General features: G+C 38.8%; 2 protein-coding genes across 2 annotated transcripts in view; both read right to left on the reverse strand.

Annotated features, from left to right (window-relative positions):
• Window positions 1-27,624, reverse strand: part of LOC145771977 (uncharacterized) — a 228,054-nt gene that overhangs the window by 84,637 nt on the left and 115,793 nt on the right. The gene's annotated exons all lie outside the window — the stretch shown is intronic.
• The window catches only part of LOC145772493 (mitochondrial sodium/calcium exchanger protein-like), a 49,490-nt gene that overhangs the window by 10,431 nt on the left and 11,435 nt on the right, over window positions 1-27,624 (reverse strand). Inside the window, exons 5-6 of the mRNA XM_082584368.1 lie at window positions 19,068-19,179; window positions 15,110-15,277 (exon numbers count right to left, since the gene is read on the reverse strand). Of these exons, the coding sequence (XP_082440494.1) occupies window positions 15,110-15,277; window positions 19,068-19,179 (280 nt within the window). The remainder of the gene's footprint in view (window positions 1-15,109; window positions 15,278-19,067; window positions 19,180-27,624) is intronic.

The raw sequence follows: 27,624 nt of genomic DNA on the forward strand, positions 1-27,624 counted from the left end.
GAGCGCAGTCACTGTTGAGTAGGGTGGGCCGTTTTTGACTTTTTTTCGAAATTCAAAAACGGCTAGTCATAAAAAGTGGCACATGCATGAAAAAATTACGTGTGCAAAATTTCATCAGTTTGGGGGTGCATCTTCTGCCCCCGCAGGGGGTCAAACTTTCAATTTTTTGGAAAAAAAAGGGAAATTTCACTTTCCGTTTTAACATAATTTTTTTTATAATTTTTCTACTGGCTAGTTATAAATTGTAAGTGGGATGTACCCAGAACTTTCCTATGTAAAGGCATGTTCGAAGCTTAAGGTTTACTGCCCCCGCATCGACGAACAAAATGCTGAATTTTCACCAATTTGAGATGCAATTTTGTCATTGCTCAATAAACAAACTTGTCGCAAAAGAGCGAGATGGTGTTAACGCTGTACGCTCATTTATGTTTTGTCCATTACAGTATAACCTTTTGAAGTCAAATTCTAGAGGTGGGCCTAAATTTCAGTAAAATTTGGACCAAATGAAAGAATCTGCAAAGTAAAAATATTTGAAATCGGTTGTTGTAGCCTAAGTGTTCCAATTTTCTGCAATGTACTTGTCCGCAGGAAAATCGTGTTCCTGTTACAGAACAACAGTTCATTCTTGATCAAAGAACAACTCGCATAATGGTGATTGATAAACATGATAAATCGGCCACAAAATCTAACTTTAACCCTTTATCCTGTGACGTATTTTGGCCAGTTGACTTGCGGAAAGGGGGGTCGGTTCAACACTATCACTTTGAGCTCGTGTAACTCAAAAACAACGCAAGATAGATCAATCAAATTTTCACATGGTGTAGATAATTTATCTGACAACATAACATCGAAACTCTTTTGCAATTTGTTCAACAGCGCAACTTGAAAAATCAAATAATTTGATGGTTGGTCATATTTTTTTATTTGACTTGAGATATTGCTTCTTAATTAACTTATAATTGAGTGTGACGGATTATTTCCATTGTGTAGATTTTAATCTCTTACGCGGAGACGTCGTCCACGCTTCAATGAAATCGTAATTGGCGTCCGACTCGCGTTTGCTTGTTGTTTTGCCGGAGGCATTGCAAAAAAAATTTGCTTTGTTTCAACATTTGCAGAGAATGAGACATAATCACCGCAAAAAACTATTTCAAGTTCTTTTTGAGCCACATGTTTATAGTCTACACTTTTTCAAACGTACTGTCATTACTTGATATTGGAACTAAATCAAGCAATTTTTTTTCACATTCACACTGTCGAATTTGGTTATGCATGATCAAGAAACACTTTGCATTTCACAGCACATCTCAGGAAGCTATTTATTCGTTTTTAACATTATTTCAACGTCTAAAGAGGTTGAATCGATGTAAAAATTGTCTGATTTGCTGTCTGGGTAGCGATTGAATACAGAAAAGTAAGGTAGCCTAATGGTGTCACGTGGTATTTGAACAACAACCTATCCAAAGGTAGTGACTTCCTTCGATAAGAGCTTGTTCTATTTTAGGCCATCCTGCACTCCAAAAACAAAGAGCGTCTAAAACTCCTGACTGATAAACTATGTCACGATGCATTCCAAAGTGATATGTTTCAATACTTACCAACAATGATCACTTTGAATGAAACAATTTTGCAAACAGCTGTGACAAAATGTAGTGATAATAATCGTTTAGTCAAATCGTGTTGGTAGGTTATAGAAGAGGTCGTTTGCCAAATGGAACTCCCGTTCTACGTAACAAACTCAAAGTCGTGACATAACGATACAAAAAATTGAAAAAAAATCTTTTTCAGGCCGAGTGCTATTGTCGTAAAATAACAAAAAATCACTAAAGTGTTGACTTTTTCCTTGGGCAAAATTGAAGGTTGTTAATATTTTAAAAATGCACGCTTGTGTCAAAGTCATTGAAGTGTTTTTTTTTCATGTTGTTAACTAGATTTGCAAAATAACGTTTTCTACATTTTTTGTCTATTTTCTTGGACATGCATTTTGTGTCAAGTTATTTATTACGCATGAGAAGATTTCTTTCTGTTCAAATTTTGAAATAGCATTTTAGATGCAGTTTGCGGTTGATGGCGTTGCTGCAAAAGCCATCTTTTGTAATTGACACACATCCAAAAACAAAAGACGCATAAACTACTGCTGGGTGATAGACCACGTCACAATACATCATAATGATGTTTTTCCGAACCGAAGACCCAGAAAACCAATTTCGTCGTATATTAGTTTAGACGTCTGCAGACGTTGAACCAATGACAAAAAGTGATTTGCTGATTTGAAACAAAGTGATTGCTGTTTCCAATGTGCAAACATTTTGATAAAAAGTAATCAAGTTTAGGCTACAGCTTTCTGGTCCATTTAGGCTACTCTGGTCGATCGACTCACGTTGCAAATAACTTGTTTTGTGTAAGGTCTTGCTTGTGAAAAAAATCGAAGTAAACACACAAAAATGAAGTAAGCTATATTTACAAAGTGTTATATTCTTGAATGAACCATAGTTTTAAAAAAAAATAGTTTGAACAGGTTTCATCTGATGGAAACTATAATTGATATCATCGCGAAGGAGCAAATAGCTGCGAAAATCACTTCAAGCAATTCTTTGAGGTGATTTTCATTATGCAAACCAAGGTGAACCTCAATACACATATTTTTATGCCAAACGATAAAAATCGTTCTTTCTTTTTTTCAAGGATAAGGAAAACCATCCGTATAAAATATAATTCAATTCAACATAATTTTCTTATTTTGTCAGATATGCATTTTGTGTAACAATGCTTTAGAAAAATTGCTGAGTATGGTATAGCGTTTGAGATGCAGTTAGAGAATACAACTCTATGGTTGATGGCGTTATTACAAAAGCCAATCTTTTGTCAGGGAAATGTATTCGAAAACAAAAAGGCACAAAAGCGCTGACTGATAGATTACGTTACGATACGTTACAAAAACGAGGCATTGATTTCAGATTCTTTCAACCCAACAAACAACTTTGCTCCAAATGACACAAACGTCCAAATTTATGGAGAAAAAGATATAGGCCTACACCGTTTTGTGAAAATAAGTTTTTGTAGACCAACATTTGAATGAAAAGTTTGAAATTATTGAGTTGGTCCTAATAGTGTTTCTGCTGAGATATATCAAAACTTTTCAATCCTCGTATAAAAAAATAATTTTGTAATCTCTCAAGCAACTGCAAAATTACCATTTAGGTAAAGTTTCAGTGATGATACAATATGCACAATGCTTGTCAAAGCACAATAATTTAGCTGCGTGTGTTTTTCCACAAAAGCCAAGCAGTTTAGATAGTCTGTGTCAAGTTCTTTTCAGTATCCTTCAATCTCTCGTTTTCATAAAACATTTTCACTACATCCATAAACATTCATGTGAATATAAGTGTACAGGTACATGCAAAAGTTTATTGGCGGGTCAAGAACGCACTCCTTGCTTTCCGACAAGAAATCAAGAAACTTACCACATCAGTATGTTTGTTTTATGAGATAAACAGAGTTTTGTCAAGAAATTTCCTACTGCTTTTTGTTATAAGTTAGAAACAAAATGTATTCGCCATAGAAAACAACGTAAAATTACATTTTTTTCAGCATAGCTTATCGGATGCTCTCTGATAATTTCAAAGCAATTCAGATGTAATTAAAAGATTAATCAAAGCAACTCAAAACTCGAGTTTGCAAACAAAAGGCGGAATCATTACGGTTGAATGCTTTACAACAAAACCAAATCATGAGATATCTGCGTCGCAGTTCCACGCACGGCGGCGATCAGTAATCCTATTAATCCGTATAATTTGAAAACAAAAGGGCTAGCTAAAATATCAGAGTATGTTATGAAAATCATGCCATATCTCTAAAACTATAGACAATAGCAACGTCATTTAAAGCGGAATAAATACGTGAATAAATTTTAGGAAAAGTCAAGAAATTTCAAAGCTGTGGATTGCGTAGTTCATTAATTGTATTGCTTTGAAAAGTACCAAATCCCAACCGACCCCCCCCCCCCCCACAGGAAATAGGGTTAAACGTTTTCCGAGGAGAGTCGCAAGATCAGAACAATTCCGTTCTTTACGTGAAGGCCCAGGAGCAGGCACAAGTAGCGCCTCGGTTAAAACACCTTTAACTTATTCAAGCTCAGAAAATTTGTCATCCAATGAAGAACGCTGCGAAAATTTTGATTATCAACCCAGTTTTGCCTCGGAAAACCCCAGAAAAAGAAAGGTTACTTCCAGTTTAGTAGTATTTGCTGAATCATGCGATCGTACTGGTATTTCAGATAGGTCTGCAGCACTTATTGCTTCATTATTTCTACAAGATGCGGCAGTTGTAACGAATAGCAAATCTCAATCAGTCATAGATAAAAGCAAAGTGAGAAGAGCGAGAAAAAAAATGAGGTTTGCAACTCAAATGAAAAGTAGGCCTATCATGTGCATAAATTTGCAAAGCATATATTTTGGTGGCCGAAAAGATTAAACCATCAAACAAAATGAAATTGCTGAGCGACTTCGAAAACATTTCGCAGTTGAAAAACACATTACTTTACTTGAGGAGCCAAGTTATCATTTCATTGGTCATTTTACTGCAGCCAACTGATCTAATGTGTCAATAGCTACAGGGATTCTTCAATATCTTAGATCCAATAAAATTAGCTACGATAATGTAATTGCAATTGGATGCGATGGAACCGCAATAAACACAGGTCAAAAAGGCGTCGTGATAAAGCTCCTGGAAGATCATTTCCAAAAACCACTTCAATGGTTAATATGCCTACTTCATAGTAATGAATTGCCTCTTAGGCAACTTATAAAAGATATGGCAATACTAGCAGACCCGATAGCTTCACTGGGCCCATTATAAGGCAGCTAGCCACCGTCCCCGTCACACAACTAGATGTTGTAAAATATAAAGCAGTTCCTGCACCAGAGATTGAAATTGATGAAAATGACCTCAGCACTGACTAAAAATATCTTCTACACATGCACAGAGCAATGAAAATTGGAGATATATCAATTCATTTCGCATATAGGAGTCCAGGTATGATGAACCACTAAAGATGGTTGAACACAGTCAATAGTATTCTACGTTTATATGTTGCATGTAACGCGTCAGCTGTATTGGTGGAACGTGTGGACTATATTATGAATGTTTATATTCCAGTATGGTTTGCCATTATAAAGGAAAGCAATTTCACTAATGGCCAAAAACATTTCTTTAAAATTCTACACTCTGCTCAGAAGCTATCGAATAAACCCCTAATATCCTCAACAAAGTAATATAGAAGAATGCGTTTTATGCCCATCCTGAAAACATTTGTAAATGCTTGTAAATGACAAATTTGTGTAAACAGAATCATGATAACAATTCACGTGGAACTGTACAGTACATTCCATTTACAGAACCTGCAGATCATGTTGCTTTTAGGCTACTCTGCAGTAAATTATAGGTTGCGTTTTATAGCGGCAACTGATCAAACGTAGGCTACTATTGCTTTTAGTTTAAGCAAGACTACGTCTTGCTTACATTACATTTACATTGCATTACATTGCTACATTAGTTTGTCAGTTCGTATCATCCTGCAAAGTTAATGGACAGAACATAAATGAGCGTACAGCGTTAACACCATCTCGCTCTTTTGCGACAAGTTTGTTTATTGAGCAATGACAAAATAGCATCTGAAATTGGTGAAAATTCAGCATTTTGGTCGTCGATGCGGGGGCAGTAAACCTTAAGCTTCGAACATGCCTTTACATAGGAAAGTTCTGGGTACATCCCACTTACAATTTATAACTAGCCAGTAGAAAAATTATAAAAAAAATTATGTTAAAACGGAAAGTGAAATTTCCCTTTTTTTTCCAAAAAATTGAAAGTTTGACCCCCCTGCGGGGGCAGAAGATGCACCCCCAAACTGATGAAATTTTGCACACGTAATTTTTTCATGCATGTGCCACTTTTTATGACTAGCCGTTTTTGAATTTCGAAAAAAAGTCAAAAACGGCCCACCCTACTGTTGAGTGAGACAATTAGGCCTAGGCATGGCGATCTGTATACAAGGTCGCCATGGGCCTACTAGGCTATAGATATTTCGCATTAACCAGCCAAAAAGTGTGAAACTTTTTCCAGAAAATGCAAGCCGCAACGTAGAGTCAGAAAATAGATCAGCATGTTATTCCTGAGACTTGGAAGAGAGGTGCTCGGTGTTTTGTTTTTGTATTGCAAATAGGTTTTGGATGCAATCTAATTTGGCATTGTTTAATTCTGGAAGAAAATACTTTTAAAACCGTTTCAACAGATTTGACAAGTGATCGATAACCAATGGCTTAAACATTTTGGTTCCCCATCATTGTTAGTCAAAAACTCTACAGTAGATGAAATAATTTCAAATGAATCATTTTCAACTTCTTCTTTCTAGATGTTTAAATTTTTAACAAACTCTTCAAGTTTTTGATTTCTTGATTTCAATGTAAAAACATTAGTGTTTTTTCCTTAGATGGATAAATTAAGTTCTTTCCATTTTTCAAGCAAATCTCACAAATAGCATAATTTTGAAAGTCAGATGTCATTGCAGAAATGATGGACTAAGTTTGATTTTCACAACTTTATTTTTCAACGTTATTAGGCCTATAGCATTTTTAAAGTTTTGTTTTTGAGAGCCATCTTACTTCACAATGCAGTAAAAGGGATTTAAACTGAACTCTCATTACATTTCACCATATGAACTTGCAAAAATACGGGTATTGAGTGCGCGACTCCTAATAAAGTTAATATTTTCACATCATCTTGCACAATAGCATTCCGAATTCCGATGAGGATATATTCTTTTTAGCTATTAAGGTCTCGCAATGAGTCTTACCCTTTAGTGTGTAAATGCAATAAGTTATGACTGCGTCGGCCTATCACTCGCAAATCACAATTTTGCATGAAACCCAGCAGTAGGCCTACGTCCTGTCATTGCAGAAGCTCCCTCAGTAGGCTAGACATGCCAACATAGTCCTTCCAAAATAGCTCCACTTCCGTTCAAAATTTGACGAAATTATCGTTACCGTTCAATTTTTTTACCAGCTTTCGATTGATTCGATTAGCTTTACTTTTTCAATATTTAGCTACTAGCGTGCAGTCCTCAAGCTAGCCCACTACCAGGGCTAGGCCTATTTAAGCAGAATCTACAACTCGGTTCAGAATAATGTTTTGAACAGTTACATCAGTTTTAACAACTGCGTTATAAAATAAACGTCTGAAAAGTACCATAGGCCTAGTCAAGTCAAGTCAAGGATAATAGGATAATATGCACTATTTTATGTAAAATTGGTATAGGCTACTCTCTGCGAACCCTTGCGGGGTCGCGAGTCGCGACCCCCAGTTTGGGAAGCCCATGCCGTAGCCTACTTATCCCGACCAGCAGAAATAGCCGTTTTTACATCGTTTAATGTCGCTAAACGTTAAAATCGTGTAGAAAATTCACAGCCACCAAACCTATAAAAAAGCGTAAAAAGAAAAGTTTTATTTCGTCGATTGTAAAATAGTATGGGGCGCCGTTTGGAAAAACACAATTTAGAAATTTTGCAACACCAATTTAGAAATTTTGCAACACATTTAGCTATATTGCAACAATTTAGCTAAATTGCAAAAATACGATTTAGTTATATTGCAGAAATTTAGCTAAATTGCAAAAATACAATTTAGCTATATTGCAACAATTTAGCTATATTGCAGCAATTTAACTAAATTGCAAAAATACGATTTATTTATATTGCAGCAATTTAGCTAAATTGCAAAAATACAATTTAGCTATATTGCAGCAATTTAGCTAAATTGCAAAAATACAATTTAGCTATATTGCAACAATTTAGCTATATTGCAACAATTTAACTAAATTGCAAAAATACAATTTAGTTATATTGCAGCAATTTAGCTAAATTGTTATTGTAATATGCTAATGAGGACAGCCGCGTTTCCATCTGTAATTTAAAGAATTGCCAAAGTGGAATGGGACGGTTTTTGCTGTTTAGGCTAGGCCTATTCTGTTTTGCATCTGGTACGGTACCTGTAGATAAGTAACGCGTCGTTTTTTACAGTTTGATATGTTTTAGAGCCCTAGATCAGTTGTGGCAGTTTTGGGATGTGGATTAACAATTCCTTTGGAGAACCAGGCTTAAGTCAGTAGGCCTAACTGTCTGACTATTAACCATCGAATGTCTTTCAGGCTAAAATTGACTGCTTGGACGAGGCTTACCAGTGCAGAAACAAGTTGTGTGGCAAGTGTGTCTGGCTATTACAGTTTAGTGTGCTGCATATTGGTTAACAAGGTACCAGTAGCACCGGCAGGTTGCCATTTTGTATCAGTAGGTACCGTACAAGTAAGGTGACCCTACCGGTAACTTGGTGGTGCAAGTATAGAATCCGTCACCCTGGTCAACATGACGTCACAAAACAGACGAAACTATTATTGGGGGGTGAAAAAAAGGAAGGTAAAAAGCGGCGGAAGGGAAATGATAAGGCGGAATGGATATGGATTTTTTGACAATTTTACTGTGTTTTTACAATAAAAACATTAAACCAACGTCAAGTGTTGAATATAACTACCTAGAATGACATAAAATTTACCAAATTGCATCAATTCAACTAAAAATTTACCCAATTAAACTTTAAAAATAAAAATATGAAACGTTTGCAACTAAATGTGTTGTAGCTATCTAATTTCTGCTCGCATTTTAATTTTTACAATAAAAGTACCAATCTAATGCAACTGCAAAGAGTATGTCTTGCTTTATGCACGTGGAAAGTTTCAGGTTTATATCTTATCTACAAAACGGGCAATCGTCGTTCAAACGTAGCCGCTCGGCGACACTTTTTTCCAATGCATTGTAAAGGCGAATCGATCCTTATTCAGTATACGCCACCCCCTGTTTGCTGTGACGGCCGGCTGGCAAAAATTTTGAAAAATTACATTGAATTTGTTGCATTCTGAGAGCATGTTCAACAAAAATTTGAGTATGAATATTACTGTAAATGGTGCTGTCCCTGTTTAGTGGCATAGCAAAACGATAAAATCACGTTTTCTTTTGCATTTTTTGGAAATACAGCTGAAGCCGCAACTGACTTCAAGGGTACCGGTACTTGCTTGTGAATCGAATTGAATTTTTTCCATCGGAAATGACAAAAATTACTGCATTTTCTGAGTAAATTGCGGGCCCCCTAATTTGCGGGCCCTGTGCAATCGCACGGTTTGCACACCCCAAAGACCGGCACTGCTGAGTGGTATAGCCTATGTATCTGGTACAGTGGCGTAGCTATGCGTTTTTTTATCAGCACTGCAATACGCAACGTGCTATTTTCAATTTGCGGTGTAAAGTCAGACGAACGTACCATTATCAGTAGCGTAGCCAAGAATTGTGAAAGGGAGAGGTTTTGACGGCCGGCGGGCGAAGCCCGACGGCGTACTCGCCGAAGGACACTTATCGGCGGGGGGTCTGGGGGGCCACCCCCAGAAAATTTTGAAAAATTACTTTGAATTTGGTGCATTCTGAGAGCATTTTCAACAAAAATGTGGGTATGAATGTTCCTATAAAATGGTGCTGTCCGGTGGCATAGCAAAAGGATAAGATCATGTTTTCTTCAGCATTTTTCGAAAATAAAGCTAAAGTCTTTATGTTTTTTTGTTGCTAATTCCTGACAGAGATATTTGAATGTTTGGTATTGGCAAAACTAGCTCTTTTAATGCAGTTTCGTTTAAAATTAGGCAAGTTTTTTTTAGAGACATAGGTTGATTGCTTTTTTTGCGAGATTATTACAGTTTTATTATTTATCAATTTTCTCCTTCGTTGATCCAAAAAACGATCTTATTCCGGTAAGTCACTAACTTTTATGTTTTAAAGTTAACCCGAAGTTTAAAAAATGTAACGTCATAGACGTCATACATCTTAATGAGTGTCAGACAAAAAGCTGTGAGACAAAGAAGTTACTTTATTTCTGATATATTCAAGTTTTGTATAACGAATCACTGGAATCGGGTATAGGCTATAAAAGGTTAGTGCAATTTTTCACAGCTGTAGATATTGCGGTGTTTCCATCGACTGCACGAGTTAGCTGGATACCATGGATACTGAACCGTTGTAGAGCGGTCACACCCTGCTATATGAATTATGAAAGGTCATTCGAATTATAAAGCATAATATGACACACAAGTTCTTACTCATTTTAAAAGATAAAGCACCACAATTGCTTTAACATGTCAAATTAGTAGAATCATGCTTACAGCTAACAGCTATGAAAAATTCATCAACACAAGCAATAAGAATGCAAAAAATCATTGATAGGCTACTGATGAAACTAAAGGGAAAAAGGAAGTCGACAAACTTTTTCACACATCTTGTTAATGACATCCTCAACAGTTGGGACCAATTTTCTATACAGATTAAGCAAAGCCAAACCATTTAATCGGTTTTCAGAGGTTGAATTTCTTAAATAAGTTAAAGTCTTCGAAGAGCAGAAAAAGATCTTTCATTGGTGCAAGTGGTAGGCTAACTGGAAGAGTAGCCAGAATGCGGAGTAAAATATTAATGTTTGGAAGCGTTGACTGCGGGCAAAATGGCAATGCACTTACAGCACTTTTTGGCAAGCTGGTTCGGGAAGAATTGAAAAGACATCGATACCACATATACGCAGTTCAGATATAATAGCAAGGGCGTTTATACACGGCAGATCTGCTTCGTAAAATTCAAAGAGTGATTCAGTTTTCTCCATTTAGTTTTTCTCAAAAGGGGGGGTTGAAACCCCCAACCCTCCCCCCCCCTTTGGCTACGCCACTGACCACTATAATTTAGTAATATACTGAATGCAAAAGCACAAAAACTGCTGCAGAATTAAAATAATCAATTTGTAACCTTTTACAAGGCTACCCAAATTTGAAGAGCATGTTTCCGCCTTTGCTTAATAAAGGCTGGTAGGAATTTTGTAACGTATTAAAAACATAACGGCAGAAAAATTCATGAAAATTTGAAACGTTTTTAGATATTTAAGATGTTTTGACAGGGCCGGATTTAGCAGTAGGCAGAGTAGGCAGTTGCCTATAGGGCGCCAAATTATTGGGGGCGGCAAAATATACGAATATATTACATTGATAAATGATAATACTGTACGTGAATATAATAATTCACAACAGATATATAGGAATTAATAAATATGTTATCACATCACACACATTTATAAACAGTGCGGCAAGTCATGTATGGCAAGTCATCGCCCCTAGAGTACTTCACATTTGATTGGTTTTCAACAATATGTGCTGCTTAGCGCTTGTTTTGTTTTGCTGTCTCGCTTAGTATGGAGGACTAGGGCTTTGTCTGTCCAATTTTCATTAATCTTTGTTCGGTTTGTTTCACTGTTAGTAAATTTAAAGGAGCCTAGAAAAAATGTTTTTAGTCAATGTTAGGTTGATGGAAAAGTTGCAGGCTATTTTGTGTACTTGCCTTGATGCTTAAAGTATGTAAACCATGAATGATATCATGAATGATCTCACATTTTTGAGGATTAGCCTAACTCATCTTTACTTGTTTCTACAGACTTTGAAGAAATTATTGATTTGTTTGCAAGAGAAAAAGCCCGCCGCAAGCGATTTTAAACAATTAGTTCATTATACAATGACATTCATTGATGTATTCAAATAAACAGTGCAAAGAACTTTTTTGTAAGGAATTGAAAATATAAATCGTAGCGCACCATCGAAAAAATTTTTTGGGGGGCGGCACTTTTCGTATCTACCTAGGGCAGCGCTTAGGCTAAATCCGGCTCTGTGTTTTGAACGATGCCGTTCTGTTTGCTTTTATTTTTCGTGTACTTTTGCATTATCAAAAAAAAAACGTCCTGTCTGAAAGTGCCGCCCCCCAGACGTGCCGCCCGGGGCGGTCCGCCCCCCCTAGCTACGCCACTGATCTGGTACAAGTCAAGCTCTCTATACCAAGGCTCAAACATAACATCTTGTTAAAACATATAACTTTTGCATTCACCACATGCCTAGCAGAGGTGAACGAGGCCATTTTTTTTACTCCGGCTCCGCTCCTGCTCCGAAAGTATTTAGCCTACTCCGGCTCCAACTGCGAAATTCATTTTGAAGTGAAATAAGCGTGAAACTACTTTTTTCAAATAATTCTTAAAAAACACAAAAAAGCCCGGGTTTTTCAGAACCCTGCTTTTACTACCCTATGCCCCCTCCCCCGAACAGGAGAATGATCAACTTTAAGGCTATCATTTAATTTAGGGTGCTTTCAACAGAACATTTTTGCACGTAAGGCATTAGATAACCACTTTGGGCCCCTAATTTGCGCGCAATGAACTCAATTATTTCTCCGGGCCCTTTTGCTACAATACGGGCCCCCCAGAACTAAAGAATAACAACTTTTATGCTTGAATTTACTCGTTTAGGATGGTTTTAAAACAACATTTTTGCGCATAAAGTATAAAATCACAATTTCCGGCCCCCCAACAAAAACAGGCCTGGGCCCTCAAGGGTACGCCATACCCTCCGTACCCCCCTCGTAGGCCCTGTTAATAGCAACCGCAACACTCCATAACCAACACGACACGTCGCAAAAGGGGATGAGAGCTTCATCAACACCATCAGGACATCATCATCTACCAGCTCATTCACTCCATCACCCACCACGACAAGAAACACTGACAAACTGGATCTCAAACCTCAATCGTCTTCTAGGCTACTGTGTGATGTGCAGTCTTACCATAGAAAGAGCTCAACACCTGCTCTCCTGGGCCACATCGAAACGGGCTTTTGGCTGAGGATGGGTTTCTTTTATGTCCGGTTTTCTTTCTCCATCCTATTATTATTATTGTGACTGCTCATCCACATCAATATTGGAACTGGCAAATTCAATCCACAACACTTTTCATTGGGCTGTCATTCATTACTACATGTGTGCTTCTCTCTGTTTTTGCTTTATTTTTTGCTATATGTTTTTTGGGTTTTGTGGCCGTGCTAACTACTGATAGGCTACGGTATATAGCCTACTACATGATTTTCCATTCAGGCACGTTTTAAACCTTTCAAGGTTGTGCCACCTTTTCCCGTTCATTAACGTGCTGGTAGGTCTATATCGATTTTGTAGTTAGTATCTTTTTCGTCCCGGACGCGTTAATGACAAAAAATAAAATGATTGATGATTGATTGTTATTTACTTTTTTCTGAATCCGCATCGCAGTGTTTCCACTTTTACAAAGCTAGATTACCACTTGTATTACCACATTTGTCCTCAGATTACCACATTTTTTGCTGTGGTTTTCTTCCCGATTTTAACTGTATTTCGACTTACTTTTACATTAACAAAGTGGCTATTTTTACCCACTTATTGCCATGGTTACAATCAGGTGTTGCCAGAGTTAGGATTAATGTTAGGAAGGGTTAAAGGCCTACTGAATGAAAATTTCAAACGGGAATTAAGCATTAAAATGCGTAAACTGAACATTCAAGAAAAATTACTAAAAAAAAAAAAATTGTTTTCAATGGCGCTGGCAAGGCCCAAAGTCCAATGTTTCATTTATTTCATTTTTTTCAAAATAACCAAAAAGTGCAAACACTGCTCGAGAATACGTCACAAAAGACAGCAATAACAAAAGCCACGTTACCACATCTGATGTTTTGAGCAAACTGTCTGATGTTTTGATGTTGAAATCTGATGTTTTGATGTACATACATACATACGGTAGCCTACAGTCAAATCGCCTGCAGTAACAATTATTGCGAGATCAGCTGATTGCTAGTCTCTAGTGACGCAGACTGTACAGTCGCACGCTTTGCTGCTCAAGCCCAATCTCGTTTTGAAAGCTCTGACAAAAGCATGCGCGCAATGGTGGTCAGACCGCAATGGGGCAAAATTTTATTGAAAATCGTTTTATGGTACTACGTAGCATGTTAAACAGAAAGAACATGGAAAATCGCCAAGTCAGGTGTTTCCTTTAGTATCCCTTTAAGGTAATGGTTAGACTTAGGAATAAGGTTAGGGTTTTGATCTTTACACAGAACAAAAAAAAATTCCAAAATGCAAGTTTTTGTTTTCAACAGCTTTAAACTTTTCTCAAATTAGGACAGAATTCCTTATCTGGCAACGCTATTATTTGGCTATATTTACACTATATAGTGTAAAATAAGGTCTAAAACAACTGCTCAGTTTATTAACAGTAGCCTACCGGTTATTAACAGTTATTAAAACGTCCGAAATAAGTAAGCAAAGTACTGTAGCCTACCGGTACTTGACACCGCAGCTAGAATCTGAAAGACATCTTGACTATGAATATGGGTCACATCCACATGGTCACCCTATGTTCAAAGTCAAAAGTCAGGACACATTCCAAAATCAAACCGAAAACAGCGGAACATGCTAGTCGCATGCTATTATAAGTAGTTTTTTGCATATCTGTTCGATTTCGGAAGACAACAGTTGAATGCTCTTATTTATGCTATTGATAGTATTTTATGTCAAATTTTCAAAATTTACAATTTCCACATTTTGGCAACATTTCCACACAAAATTTCCATATTACCACAAATTTTTCATTACCACATTTTTACCACAAGCATGATTAAAATTCCACAATTGTGGTAATTACCACAAAAGTGGAAGCGCTGTCCGCATGGTCACACTGAGCCGGTTTCCTGCAATTTTTGTTTTTTTGAGTCTTTTATGACATCACAACCAAGTTTTTGAATGCGAGACTCTCAAAGTAAAAACTTCCGGAAACTTGTCACTTTTGGAATTTCTTTTGTGTTAAATCGCCCTTGTTGCTCTCGCAAGTGTTAATTGTAGAAGTATTTTACAATCGACGAAATAAAACTTTTCTCTTTCGCTTTCTTTTCTGGGTTTGGTGGCTGTGCATTTTTAAGATTATGTTTTTCAAACACTGTTTTATTAATGCATATTTTAAACCTTTTGGTTTTGTCATCTTTTACTTTTGTTGGTGTAAAATAATTCGTGTGTTTACTTTATCGTTCTCTACATGTTCGCGTCAGCAATGAAAAATAAAATTGAATTGAACTGAAACTGTTTCGCATGTGTCCTGCGGTTTACAATGTGGATGCGTACAACAACACAGTAAGAATACCAACCTATGGAATGTGGTAGTGTGATCTCGCGGCTGTACAGCAAACAAAAAAGCCAGAAAACTGTTGCGATGAAGAAGACCATATCTCTCATGAATGGCCTCTGCGCAATGTCAAATGTTTGAGTCATAGCAACAAGTCCAGCCACCAAAGTGGTTACCAGCATAGCAGCACCTGGGGTAAGTAAGAACCGTTATGATTGGCGAATATGATCCGTGAACGCTATTAAGTTCAAAGATATACGAAACTTGGTTCAATTGATACTGCTAGAACTAACATAGCAACTATGGCATAAAATTCAAAGTGTTTGCTTTGTCAATGATAACGGTAGCGTGCCAGCACGGAAAAATACCTTTTATATTTTGAAATGCTACCGTAATAGTTGTTATTTTTAAAATCTTAATTATTAACCAATTTGAATGATTTTACATAGAATTTAAATAAATCGCTTCATACAAACATTACTTCAACTGCAGTGTAATCAGTGACGACTGCAGTAATCAGTGACGATTACTGCGATGAACATCAACTGATCTGATGCAATGGATACAAAATAAACAAGATACCATCACACATCCTCTTATTTCGTAATATACAATTTGCGTCAGTTCAAAAGTGAAGTAGCCTAGCTACGTGTTAAAAAAGCGGTAAACTGACTTAAGTTGTCAAGTAAACAAAGGGTTAAACTAAAACGTGGCCGTTGTTAATAGTTTGAAGAGGTTGAGAGGGCCACGACATCACACAATGTACGTAGTTCTCATTGTCTCTTGTTTTCTTTTATTGTTGAAGTATTGTATAAACGTCAACATTTGAAGAAACAATAAAACGTGAAAATCTTGAGTAGTGCTTTGAGAACAAGCACACAAAGACAAGGCCAGAGCATAAACACAACCTTAGAAAAGTAGTTAGGGTAATATATGACATTTTGTACCCTTACCCCAAAAAAATTGCAACAAAAGGTTTTTCAACTGATTTGATTAGTATTGGGTGTCAGTATTGACATATTCAAAATCTTAAGGAATCCAACTTCCGAAAAGTGGTTATTTTCAAGATGGCTTCCAAGATGGCCGCCAAACCATTAAAATAACAGTAAATTGACCATAACGTAGTCATCATATGACCAAATCATGTAGTTTTGGTGTCTATATCTAGGTTTTTGTACCCTGTGAAGTCGATGAGACCATTCTCAGAATTGTTGAATTATCTGATAGCCAATGAATTCAATATGGCAATCCAAGACGGCCCCCAAACCATTAAAATAACAGTAACTTGACCATAACTTGGTCATCATATGACCAAATCATGTAGTTTTGGTGTCTATGTCAAGGGTTTATACCCTGTGAAGTCAATGAGACCATTCTCAGAATTGTTGAATTATCTGATTGCTTATAAATTCAATATGGCAATCCAAGATGGCCGCCCAACCAATAAAATAACAGTAAATTGACCATAACTCGGTCATCATACGATCAAAACATGTAGTTTTGGTGTCTATATCTAGGTTTTTATACCCTGTGAAGTCAATGAGATTATTCTCAGAATTGTTGAATTACCTGATAGCCTATAAACTCGTGTACGGTACTTAAATTTATCTCTCTCTTTATCTCTTATATATATCTCTCAAATCTACTTAAATTTATCTCTCTCTTTCTCTCTTTTATCTCTCTCTTATCAATCCCGCCTTGTTGTTTCAGAGATTCATCGTCGTATCCCAAACAGGTGATCTCTCCATGCAGGAAGTGATGAAGCACGAGCTCAGTACATACCCACCCGCCTTGTTTGAAGCTAGACATATTTTCCGAGAAGCCGATAAGCCTCAAATAGCTACCGCCATCACAGAACATGCCAGCAGTGTGACGCCAGGCGATTATGAAATAGTGAAAGAATCTGCCCCGAAAATCAATCACTACGTCCTTGATGGAGGGTTCTTGTTGCATCGAGTGCATTGGAAAGCTGGAGACAGTTATGGGTTTATTGCACAGTCGTATGCAGATTTTACCATTCGTTATTATGGCTTAGCAACGGTGGTCTTTGATGGATATGGTGGTACGTCTATCAAAGACAATACCCATCAAAGACGCGGCATGAACGTCCACCCGTTTGTTCACTTTACTGCAGACACCGAGTTCATTGGAAAGAAAGAGCAGTTCTTGTCCCGAGCTTCCAACAAGAAAGGATTAATTTCTCTAATTTCTGCTCAACTGAGGAATAGAGGCTGCAATGTGATCAACGCACCAGTTGATGCAGATGTTGATATCGTCAAGACGGCAGTGGACAGCTCTCATCGACATAGTACAACTTTAATTGGTGAAGACACGGACCTTTTAATATTGTTACTACACTATGCTGACACTTCTCCAGACATAAAAGACCTTTACTTCTGCTCCGACAAAGCTTACGCAACCAAGATACACGACATCAACAATCTGGAGGCAATTATCGGACCAGACATATGCTCACAGCTCCTCTTCATTCATGCATTCACCGGTTGTGATTCAACATGAAGGATATTTGGTATCGGGAAGAAGGCGGTTTTCAAGAAACTAGTGAAAGGTCAACCGATAATCAAAGAATGTGCAAATTGCTTCATTCTCCCAAATCAGACAGACCACATCATTAAGGATCTTGGAAACAAAGCTATGACCGTTGTGTTTGGCAACGATGGCAGTAGTGACCTGGAAACACTGCGCTACAATGCATTGGTCAAGAAAATTACAACAGCCAAGTCCTTTGTTCACCCTGAACGTTTGCCACCTACATCATCCTCTACCAAATTCCACTGCCTCAGAGTTTACTACCAGATTATGGTCTGGATGGGTAGGCTACTGATGATGGTATGGATGCTCTAGACTGGAGATGGAAAGTAGACAATAATCAGATGGTTCCAATCATGACGGACATGAAAGCTGCCCCGGACAACCTACTGAAAATGATACACTGCAAGTGCGAAACGTGTCCACCTCACTGTAGTTGCCGGAGATATGGCCTACCATGCCATGCTGGATGTGGACCATGCCAAACTGGTTCATGTGTCAACCCATACAACAATCACATAATTACAGACGATGACATCGAGAGTGACAACGATGAGTTTTAATAATACTTGATCCATGTGCTTTCTTTACGCTAATTATGTCAAGAGTCTACATGATCACATTGTATTAACTCTTTATGCTTGCTTAGTTTACCCAAATAGGTATGTAGGCTATATAAATTTAACGGGTTTTTTAATAACCAATACATTGTTATTGTTCATTTATAAGTGTTTTGGCAGCCGTCTTGGATTGCCATATTGAATTTATTGGCTATCAGATAATTTAACAATTCTGAGAATGGTCTCATTGACTTCACAGGGTATAAAAACTTAGATATAGACATCAAAACTACGTGTTTTGGTCATATGATGACTACGTTATGGTCAACTTACTGTTATTTTAATGGTTTGGCGGCCATCTTGGAAGCCATCTTGAAAATAACCACTTTCCGGAAGTTGGATTCCTTAAGATTTTGAATATGTCAATACTGACACCCAATACTAATCAAATCAGTTGAAAAACCTTTTGTTGCAATTTTTTTGGGGTCAAACCATATATTGCCCTAACTAAAGAGACTTTTACTAAACACAACTATAGCCTACACAGGCAATTCAGCCAGATAAAAAAACAAACAATTCACCACAATCCATCATCATTTTTAAGCTGCAGTATGCAGCACTTTACAAAGCAAGCAACTAACATTCGTTTGGTAAAAAAACATCAAGTAAACAAACATTAAACGCTACGTCAAAATAGTTTGAAATCAATTTTGTTCGGCCCAGTACTACGTCTGCGCAAAACACGTAAATATTTCAACAGTCAAGTCACAACAAATTATCAAGAATTACTACAGATAACTGATATTCTTTCTATAGATTTGTCCAGAATTGACCTTGTTACATAAGCTAGTACATACAAAGCAAACTTACCTAACAAAGCGCCAATGGCAACCTCTGCAGCAGTCGGGTTAGGATTGGTAAAGGCAGCAATTGCACTGAATATATCCGGAGATCCATTCCCGAAAGCTACAATTGTTAAGCCGTACCATGATAAAAGCAGTTAAGGACAGAGTAGGTCGAATAACTTTAAACTTTTTAAAGGATAGGCTACCCTACCTATCACAAAAGATACTTCGTTAGCATCACAACCGTGCAGTTGATTTGCTGCTCATGTTTCCTATCATGCGTTCTTCTCACAATGTAACTGACAGATTGTGGTTGATTGATTGAATCTTTATCCTCGGACTGAGAAAGCTTCTTGCAGAGCTTAATCCTGGCAGTTCTTGTAGAGGCTTTGAATCACTGACGCAGGCCAGGTCGCAAAATTTTTTTTCTCACGACATTCCTGTCTCATTGATTCTACTCACTCTAAAAGTCAGATTTTCCGAAAATGTTTTGAGAGATTGGTTGATTCAGATTGCAAAATATCTATTTGCCAATGAAATTCTGCAATGATGATGATGATGGCGTATGAGCGATCTTTCCAGGCTAGATTGGAGGGCAGGAAATCTTCAGCCACTCAGCAGTCTCGTCGTCCAGGATTCTCAGACCATGTGCACCGTGTGGAGGCCGGTGGGTTAGGCAGTGGTGGATGACATGGTCTGCGGTCTGTTCCGTGGCACCACACTCGCATTCTGATGAAGGAGCCAGGCCCCACTTGTGCATGTCCGAACGAAAGCGGCCGACGCCAGTTCGCAGGCGGTTAAGCCTGACCCACGCGAGCCTTGCGAGGGACATCCCTGGTGGACGGGGATCGGCGACGGGTATGAAGTCACGGAGCGTGGAGGTGTGATTTTGCCACTCCGTGTTCCACATGTGGTTCGTCCAGTGTGCCGCACTTAAACCAAGTTCTTCGGCGTTCTTAAGGAGTTGTTGTGCGGCAGGCACAAAGGGGCGTCTTGATTTCAACCGCTGCTTTATAGGTGGTGGTCTCTTGAGTGTTGCATGGAGGAGATGGTCCGGGTCCAAAGCGCGGCGAGCGAGAGAAATCGTGGCTCCTTTACGGCGTAGCTCAGCGGGTTGGATGCCTGCTAGGATGGGTAGGCAGTCCGTTGGAGTGGGACGCAGGCATCCAGTCACAGTACGCAGTGCGTCGTTGATGGCGGTATCAATCTGGTGGGTGTGAGAACTACGACACCAGACCGGCGCGCAGTACTCAGCGGTGGAATGAACAAGGGCTAGGGTAGCTGTACGAAGAGTTTTAGCACCAGCTCCCCAGCCGGAACCCGCCAATCGCCTCAAAAGTGCGACGCGTGTAGATAGTTTTTTGCGCAGTGACTTCAAATGACTTCAGTGACTTCAAATTCTGCAATGATAATAAAATATAAGCTTTCCCTGACCCTACTTTTTTTGAAAAGCTCTTGTGCACCGCAAAAATTAATTTAAAGAAAAAAAAAGTTTGTCTTCGAAGGGCGTCGAACCCTCGTTCTCACGATCACTAGGCAAAGGATGGAACCACTGAATCAACCGTGCCAACGAGAAAATGTTGCATTCACACGGTTTTAATACAAACTTTTACCAAAATATGCAAATGAACAGGAATGTGGTGGGAAAAAAAATTCGCGGCCCGGTCACCGAGATTGGCAGAGTGAAGTTTTCGATTTGTTGAAGTCTTGTTGCCGAGGAATTATTCCATTCATTAGATGCGCTGAATGGAGAGCAGTCCTTAACGTGCGTTGCTCAAGCGCACGCCCTGAGAGTCGAGCCAGCACCGCTTGATCTTGAAGCTTCTTCGTTCCAGAAGTGACGCGCTAGTCAATTGAGCTATTGAGCTATCGGGCGGTTGAAATTAAGAAGTGTTACTTTCAAATACAGATTTTTCGCTTGTAATGCAGTTCAGTTTAGCGAATGCTGATAGTTTGATCAACAGAATATAAAGATACTAAAAGGCAACCGGTTTGAATGGAACAAATCAACAAAAGACACCATTTCCACCGTGGATTTAGTTTGGGTGTATTTCGATACCGAAATTATGCCTCGCTTCTTCATATAACTACATACGGCAGTTACTATTTCAAAGTATAACACAAAATCATCAGTCCATTGTAGCTCGGCAAATAGGTACATAAGTAACTAACGACCCGTGGCCAGCGGCGCAGTTATAGAGCTTTTTACCCTGTTGCAACAAACCTGGTCACAACGGTAGCCTAAAGCATAATCTCTTCGTGGGAAAATTGTGACATAAGATTCTCGGATTCGTTCGTCTGTATGCAATGACCGAAAAAAACACTCTTTTGAAAACGTCTATTTAAAAAGTGTATTTCTGTAAAAATAGCCCAAGGCTATCGAAATTGGGGTGCAACGCGATACACCACTAAACTTGTCACTACAATGCAAATTACTTGGATAAAAGACGGAAATTTCGTCCAGCTGGCAAGCACTAACCAAAACAGTTAAATATGCGACCACTTTTCAAGCAACAATTTTAAGAATGACGAGAATAGACTGCAATATTCCAAACGCACGCAAGCAGTTTCTGTGACCTAATAATGAAAGGCATTCTGAAGCAATTCTCAACAGGTGTTCAAAGGTGATGATGCAATGTTTCATGTTTCAACAGGTGTGATACAAGTCTTACGAACGATGGTGCAATCTTGGCTCATTTTTTAGGAAAAATTCCATGACTTAGTACGCTAAGATTCAGTAGACTTAAACAGTTTTATATGACGTTTGATTTGGTGAACAATTGTCTGGAACATGCGGCCCCTAGTTATGACAGTCTGACATGACATAACTAAAAAAGAATTGACGACAATTGTGAGCCAATGAATAAAAACACATGATACACAAATTGTTTGAATCACTCACGTTTAAGTTAATACGCAAATACAAAGGGCATGCAAAAAATGAACAGCAATACGAATAATACACGACGATACATGAAATTGGTACCATAGGTACGCACACGCTAAAATGACGCTATATACAATGGTTGCGATAATAACCGACTGTTCTGGACTCAGACAAAGGTCGACCACCGCAGACAAAACCAGGCTCAAACCTTAACACTTAGGTGTTCTTTACGGGGGCGAGGCACGAAATATCCCTCAACACGTAGTCTACTTTCACTTCCCCCGTAGTCTCATCATAGTTGCAAACGGCAACTTTAGCTCTCCTAACCACAGGCTTCCCTTTCCTAATTTGTGGACCACCTCATGCACCCTGCCAAGTTGATACTTCCCACGTTTATCAATGTCTTGGAGAGAACCCACCACTACAAGTTGACCAGGCTCCAAACTCTCGGCCATTTTTCCGGCCCTGAAGCCCTGGCAAGTAAAAATCTATCCATTTGCTCCAAAACTGCTGAGAAAGTGACAAATTGAACCGATAATCCCTTCTTAGTTGGTCACGATCATGTGGTTGCCCAACAGCACAGTATGGGTCTAAGTATGGGGTCAAAAGTGAGGCAGGGGTGATGACAGTAAAATCCCTAGGGTCGTCACTCAAAGGTACCAAAGGGCGTTCGTTCACAATCCGAACGGCACTGCTGGTGTATGTAAGCAGTTCAATAAAATTGGGCTTGCGAATTGAAGAGTCCAAAATGTGAAAAAATGCAATTTTAAATTGTTTTACCATTGCTTCCCAAGCGCCACCTTGCGCTGGAGCATATGGAGGTATAAATTCCCAGTTTATCTCTCTCTGTCTCAGGGCGTTGTGAAATTCAGTGGATTTTATCAACTCGGGTAACTTCTTAGATGCCGCCTGAAAGGTGCTTCCATTATCGGAATAGATAGCATTAACCTGCCCACGTAAATCTGTAAATCTTGTAAAGGCAAGTAAAAAATCACTCAGCGACAATGACGTAACGTCCCCAAGCTTTTTTGTGATTTCTACCTTCAACAAAAGTTAAAGGTCCAAGATAGTCTAAGCCGCAATCAAAAAAGGGTTTCCTATGCGCAGTTGTGCGAGACAAAGGTAAATCAGACATGAGCTGCCTTATAGGCCGCGTTTTCTCAATCGCGCATACACCACAGTCAAAGATACCTCTTCACGGAAGCATTACCATTAGCGATCCAAAACTTCTGTCGCATAGACAGCAAAGTATGCTGTACTTCACAGTGCGCATTTCGATTATGACGCGAGAGTAGGCTACAACAAGCCTAGTGAAGGTGTGTTTCGAAGGCAAAACGATCGGATGCTTTGCTTTTAGAGAGATCTCGGGAGAATTACTTAAGCGCCCTTCAATGCGGATTACACCAGCGTCATCTACACAAGGTCTGTACTTTTAAAGTGAACGCAATTCTTTCAAGCGTTCCTTCTCACGTTGCGAAGCGCCAACATTACCCCGCTTTATCGCTTCTTCAAGTGCATCCGGCGATCGTTTGGTCATTAAATGTACCACATCGCCACACACGCTCTTCTGAACAAACTTCACAGTCAACTCCAAAGCATTATTAAGATAAGAGGCGTCCAGTTTTGGCTTCACAAAGCTACGCTTTCTCGTTTTATAGTACAAAAATTCAACAAAGGCAACCAAATAAGCGATTCTCTTTTTCATAACATACAAAGAAGGTGCGGCCTCGATCAATCTGTGAAGGCCACCCTGTCCAACGTCAAGCGACTCCTTTTCGCCACGAAGATATAGGCTATGGACAGGTACTGAAGTGGCATTTTCTACAAATGGAATTTCTTCACACTGGTAGAGAAGACTAGAACCATTCAACCACAACTCTCGAAATTCTTTTTTTGTAATAAGATTTGGCCTTGTGCCAACATCAGCTGGGTTCATATCGGTAGGGCAAAAACGCCAATCCTGGGCTCCAGACAACAATAAGATATGCTCAACTCGACGCGTAATAAACTTATTCAAACGTAAATCAGGGTTTTTAACCCACTGCAACACAGTACGAGAATCACACCAAAATACTTACTGCAGTCGGGCATCTTCAATGCCTCGTAGGCCTGCTTTAGGAGTCTTGCTGTATTCAAAGCGGCAACAAGCTCTTTCCTAGCTATTGGCCAAGAAAACTGATTTTTTACAACAATGGTAGATTTACCCAAAACGAAGGACACACTAGGAACTCCATTAACCAGTCTACGTAAGTAAACAACAGAAGAGAAAGCTTGATTCGAAGCATCACTAAACCCATGCAATTGATATGAATCAACATCATCCGGACTACACAGACCAGAGTTTGCAAAATACCATCTCGGTAACAAAAAATCTTTAAGCAGGTCCAAAGAACGAAGCCACGACTCCCACTCTTTTACAAAGCTATCAGGGACTCCGGTGTCCCAATCAAGCTTATCTATTTTGCTGAAGTATAAGGCGTGCTTTTAGAAAAAATGGCGCTCCAAAGCCTAGCGGATCAAAATTTTGACCAAGCTGACTGAGCATACTTCTGCGGGTGTGTTTAGCCAAGGGCTTTAAGGAACATGCGATACGCATCTCGTCAGACTCGGTTTGCCACACACAACCCAATGTCTTCGCTGATGGCAAAGCCATATCTTCAGTCTGAAAGTCAACATCACGAATCAAAGGTGAGAGCATCTCATTATCCAAATTTGACAAGACAATCATAGCCTCCTTGCAGGCGCAAATCTAAGAATTTTTTTCGGGAGGAGGGCCAGAAAATTTGAAAATCAATTAAAAAGAAAGAAAAAGCTAAACAGATATGAACAATGATACTACGACATATACGATATGCTATAAAATAGACATTAAAACAACCATTTTCATCAATTGTGATGCTGAGGGACTAATATCAGCTGTTTAGAAGCATATCAAACCATTTGATGCGGAAACATACAATTTCTACAAATTTTCACAAAATTTCGGGGGGGGCCCGGGCCCCCTGGCCCCCCCCCCATAAATCCGCGCCTGCCTCCTTGTTAGCACTCCACTTAACAAGTTTAAACCCACGGCTATCAAACAAAGCAATTGATTCATGAGTGATTTGCTGAGCTTCCTTTAAGCTATCAGCCGAAAATATAAAATCATCCATGTACATATTATTTGCAATATTGCAGAGAGTCAGTTCACCAGCACCGCTGGGATTCTGCTCGATCATTTTCTTTATAGCAAAGCAAGCGATATATGGGCTACTCTATTCCCCAAGGGTGTACACAAAAACGAAATGGTACCATCTTACCACTTTCAAGGTCATCAACTTCAAACCACAATATACGAAACAAATCCCTTTGCGACTCAGGTAACTTTATTTGAAAGAAGCATTTATTCATATAAGCCATGAGACCAAATCTACCAAGCCGAAATCTAGCCAAGACATCTACCAGAGGGTTTAACAAATCAGGACCCGAAAACATTACATCATTAACACAAGTTCCTCGAAATTCAGACTTGCCATCGTAAACAATGCGCTTTTTTAATTGTGACGTCACAAAGTATGGTAAATACCACTCAAAACCCTTTACATTTCCTGCTTCACCAACACGCTCAATATAACTAGAGATGTACCGATATATCGGTATCGGCATCGGTATCGGTGATATCGGCCATTTTTTTAGTATCGGTATCGGCAAAATTTGGCCGATACTATGGCCGATACTAAACATGTAAAACAAGGCGTTTGCTGCGGATTTTCTGCAGAAGCAAAGATATAGATTTTTTTAAAGTAGTAACTAACATCACATTGAAGTAGAAAAATAACAACCTGTTCAAATTTTGATACCTCACACTCCCATGACTTCATGTGTGCACCTTTTGACTTTGTTTGCTTACAGTGATTCTTTCACTCAAACAAAACGTTTTCTTTCAGTAGTTTTGCGTTGTTCGATTCTTAAGTTGTGAAGGAGACTCAATTTCTCCAATATTTATCATTTGTGTTTCTTTTTTACTCTCAGCAGAGGATAAAACCAGGCCAAGACTACCCAGGTAGCAAAAATGTATAATTTTGCATCATTTTTACCTTTCAATTCTTGTCGATGTCAATTCTTGCTGCAAAACGGCTGCCTTCTTCTTCTTCTTCTTTCGTTTGAGACTAGATCAAATTTCGGGGCAGGTGGTGGAGAGCCAGGTGAGTGTAGCTTCGTCCAGCGTTGCTATACCATGCGTTCCATTTGGTGCCTTGTAGATGGGACATTCGAGAAAGACATGGTCAGCAGTTTGTTCCTCCGTGCCGCATTTGCAGGCCGATGAGGGAGCCAGACCCCACTTGATCATGTTGGAATGGAAGCGACCGACTCCGGTTCGGATTCTGTTGAGCTTGACCCAAGTCGGCCGAGGCAGGTCCATACCAGGGGGGCGCGCTACCGGGTGGGGTATAAAACCATGTAGTTTGGTGTCGGTGGCGTACCACGCTACATTCCAAGTATCTTCCATGAAGTGTGCTGCGCTGATGGCATGATCGCTGAATGGATGTTAGTAATTCAACAGCAGCTAACGGCTGCCGAGAAACATATAGCTGATTGGATGGTCTAAATGGCTAGCGTGGAAGCTACACCGTTACGGTTAGCGAATGGCAACTGCTTGCTGGGCTGTTAGTGCTCAGGCTTGAGCTGATAGCCGAGAAGAACGCTCCTTTTTTCACAATGAGGTTGTCATCTTAGACGCAATAAGACCATTTATTGATTAGTTTAGTGAGGATTCGTAGTCCCATTGCTTTCATTTTGAGCCTACCTGGGTAGTCTTGGCCTGGCAAAAGCTTTTCAACCAAACAACAAGCGCCCTTAGGTAGCACATTACTTGTCAAATAGTTTTTGTACAACTACACAAATCACTTGGTTTACATTTTACATCTTATTATCAATTATGATAGCCTATTTGGAGAGTTTGCGCAAACACTTTATTAACTTTTCAGAAACCCCAACTATGATGTAATGTTTCTTTCCTTATACCCCAGTCCCCAATCCTCAATTACGGTGGCCTTTCATTACTAAAACCTACTATTATGACACAACAATGCGGTTGAGATTGGGTTCTTGAATCTTTAATAAATTATGCCAATTGAAAGCTTTTTTTAATAGTTTTATGCAAATAAAGTAAAACTTAGCATTTGATATAATTCCTTGCAAATACCAAAATTGCTTCTTTTTGTAACACCAAAGTATCGGCCAAAATATCGGTATCAGTATCGGTATCGGCCTAAAAAAGTGATATCGGTATCGGGATCGGTATCGGCCAAAATATTGGTATCGGTACATCTCTAAATATAACCATTAGATTTGAGATCTTTCATGGTGTCGGTAAGAAAATCACGAAGTTCAGGTTGTTTTAAAGCTTTCTTTCTTAAAGCAGCAGCTCTATCTGATGCCAACACAAAATTGCTAGGTAGATCAATATCTTCCTTCAACGGTACAGGTATCTCAAATCGACCATCTTTCAACTCAATATTCGGTTCAACAAGTTCTCTAGCCAAATTGTCATTGCGAGACAATTCACAGGTTTCATTTTGCAAAGTGAAATCCTGAATGACTTCATTCAGTCTCATTTTTAAAAAAATTTTTAATTTTTAAGAAAAGTTTTATTAGTCAATGACTTTATTCAGGTCTGCTATTTCCATATCACAAGACTCAATTTTACGCTGAA

The sequence above is a fragment of the Aplidium turbinatum genome, chromosome 6 (assembly GCF_918807975.1).
Source record: "Aplidium turbinatum chromosome 6, kaAplTurb1.1, whole genome shotgun sequence".
Taxonomy (NCBI): Eukaryota; Metazoa; Chordata; class Ascidiacea; order Aplousobranchia; family Polyclinidae; genus Aplidium; species Aplidium turbinatum.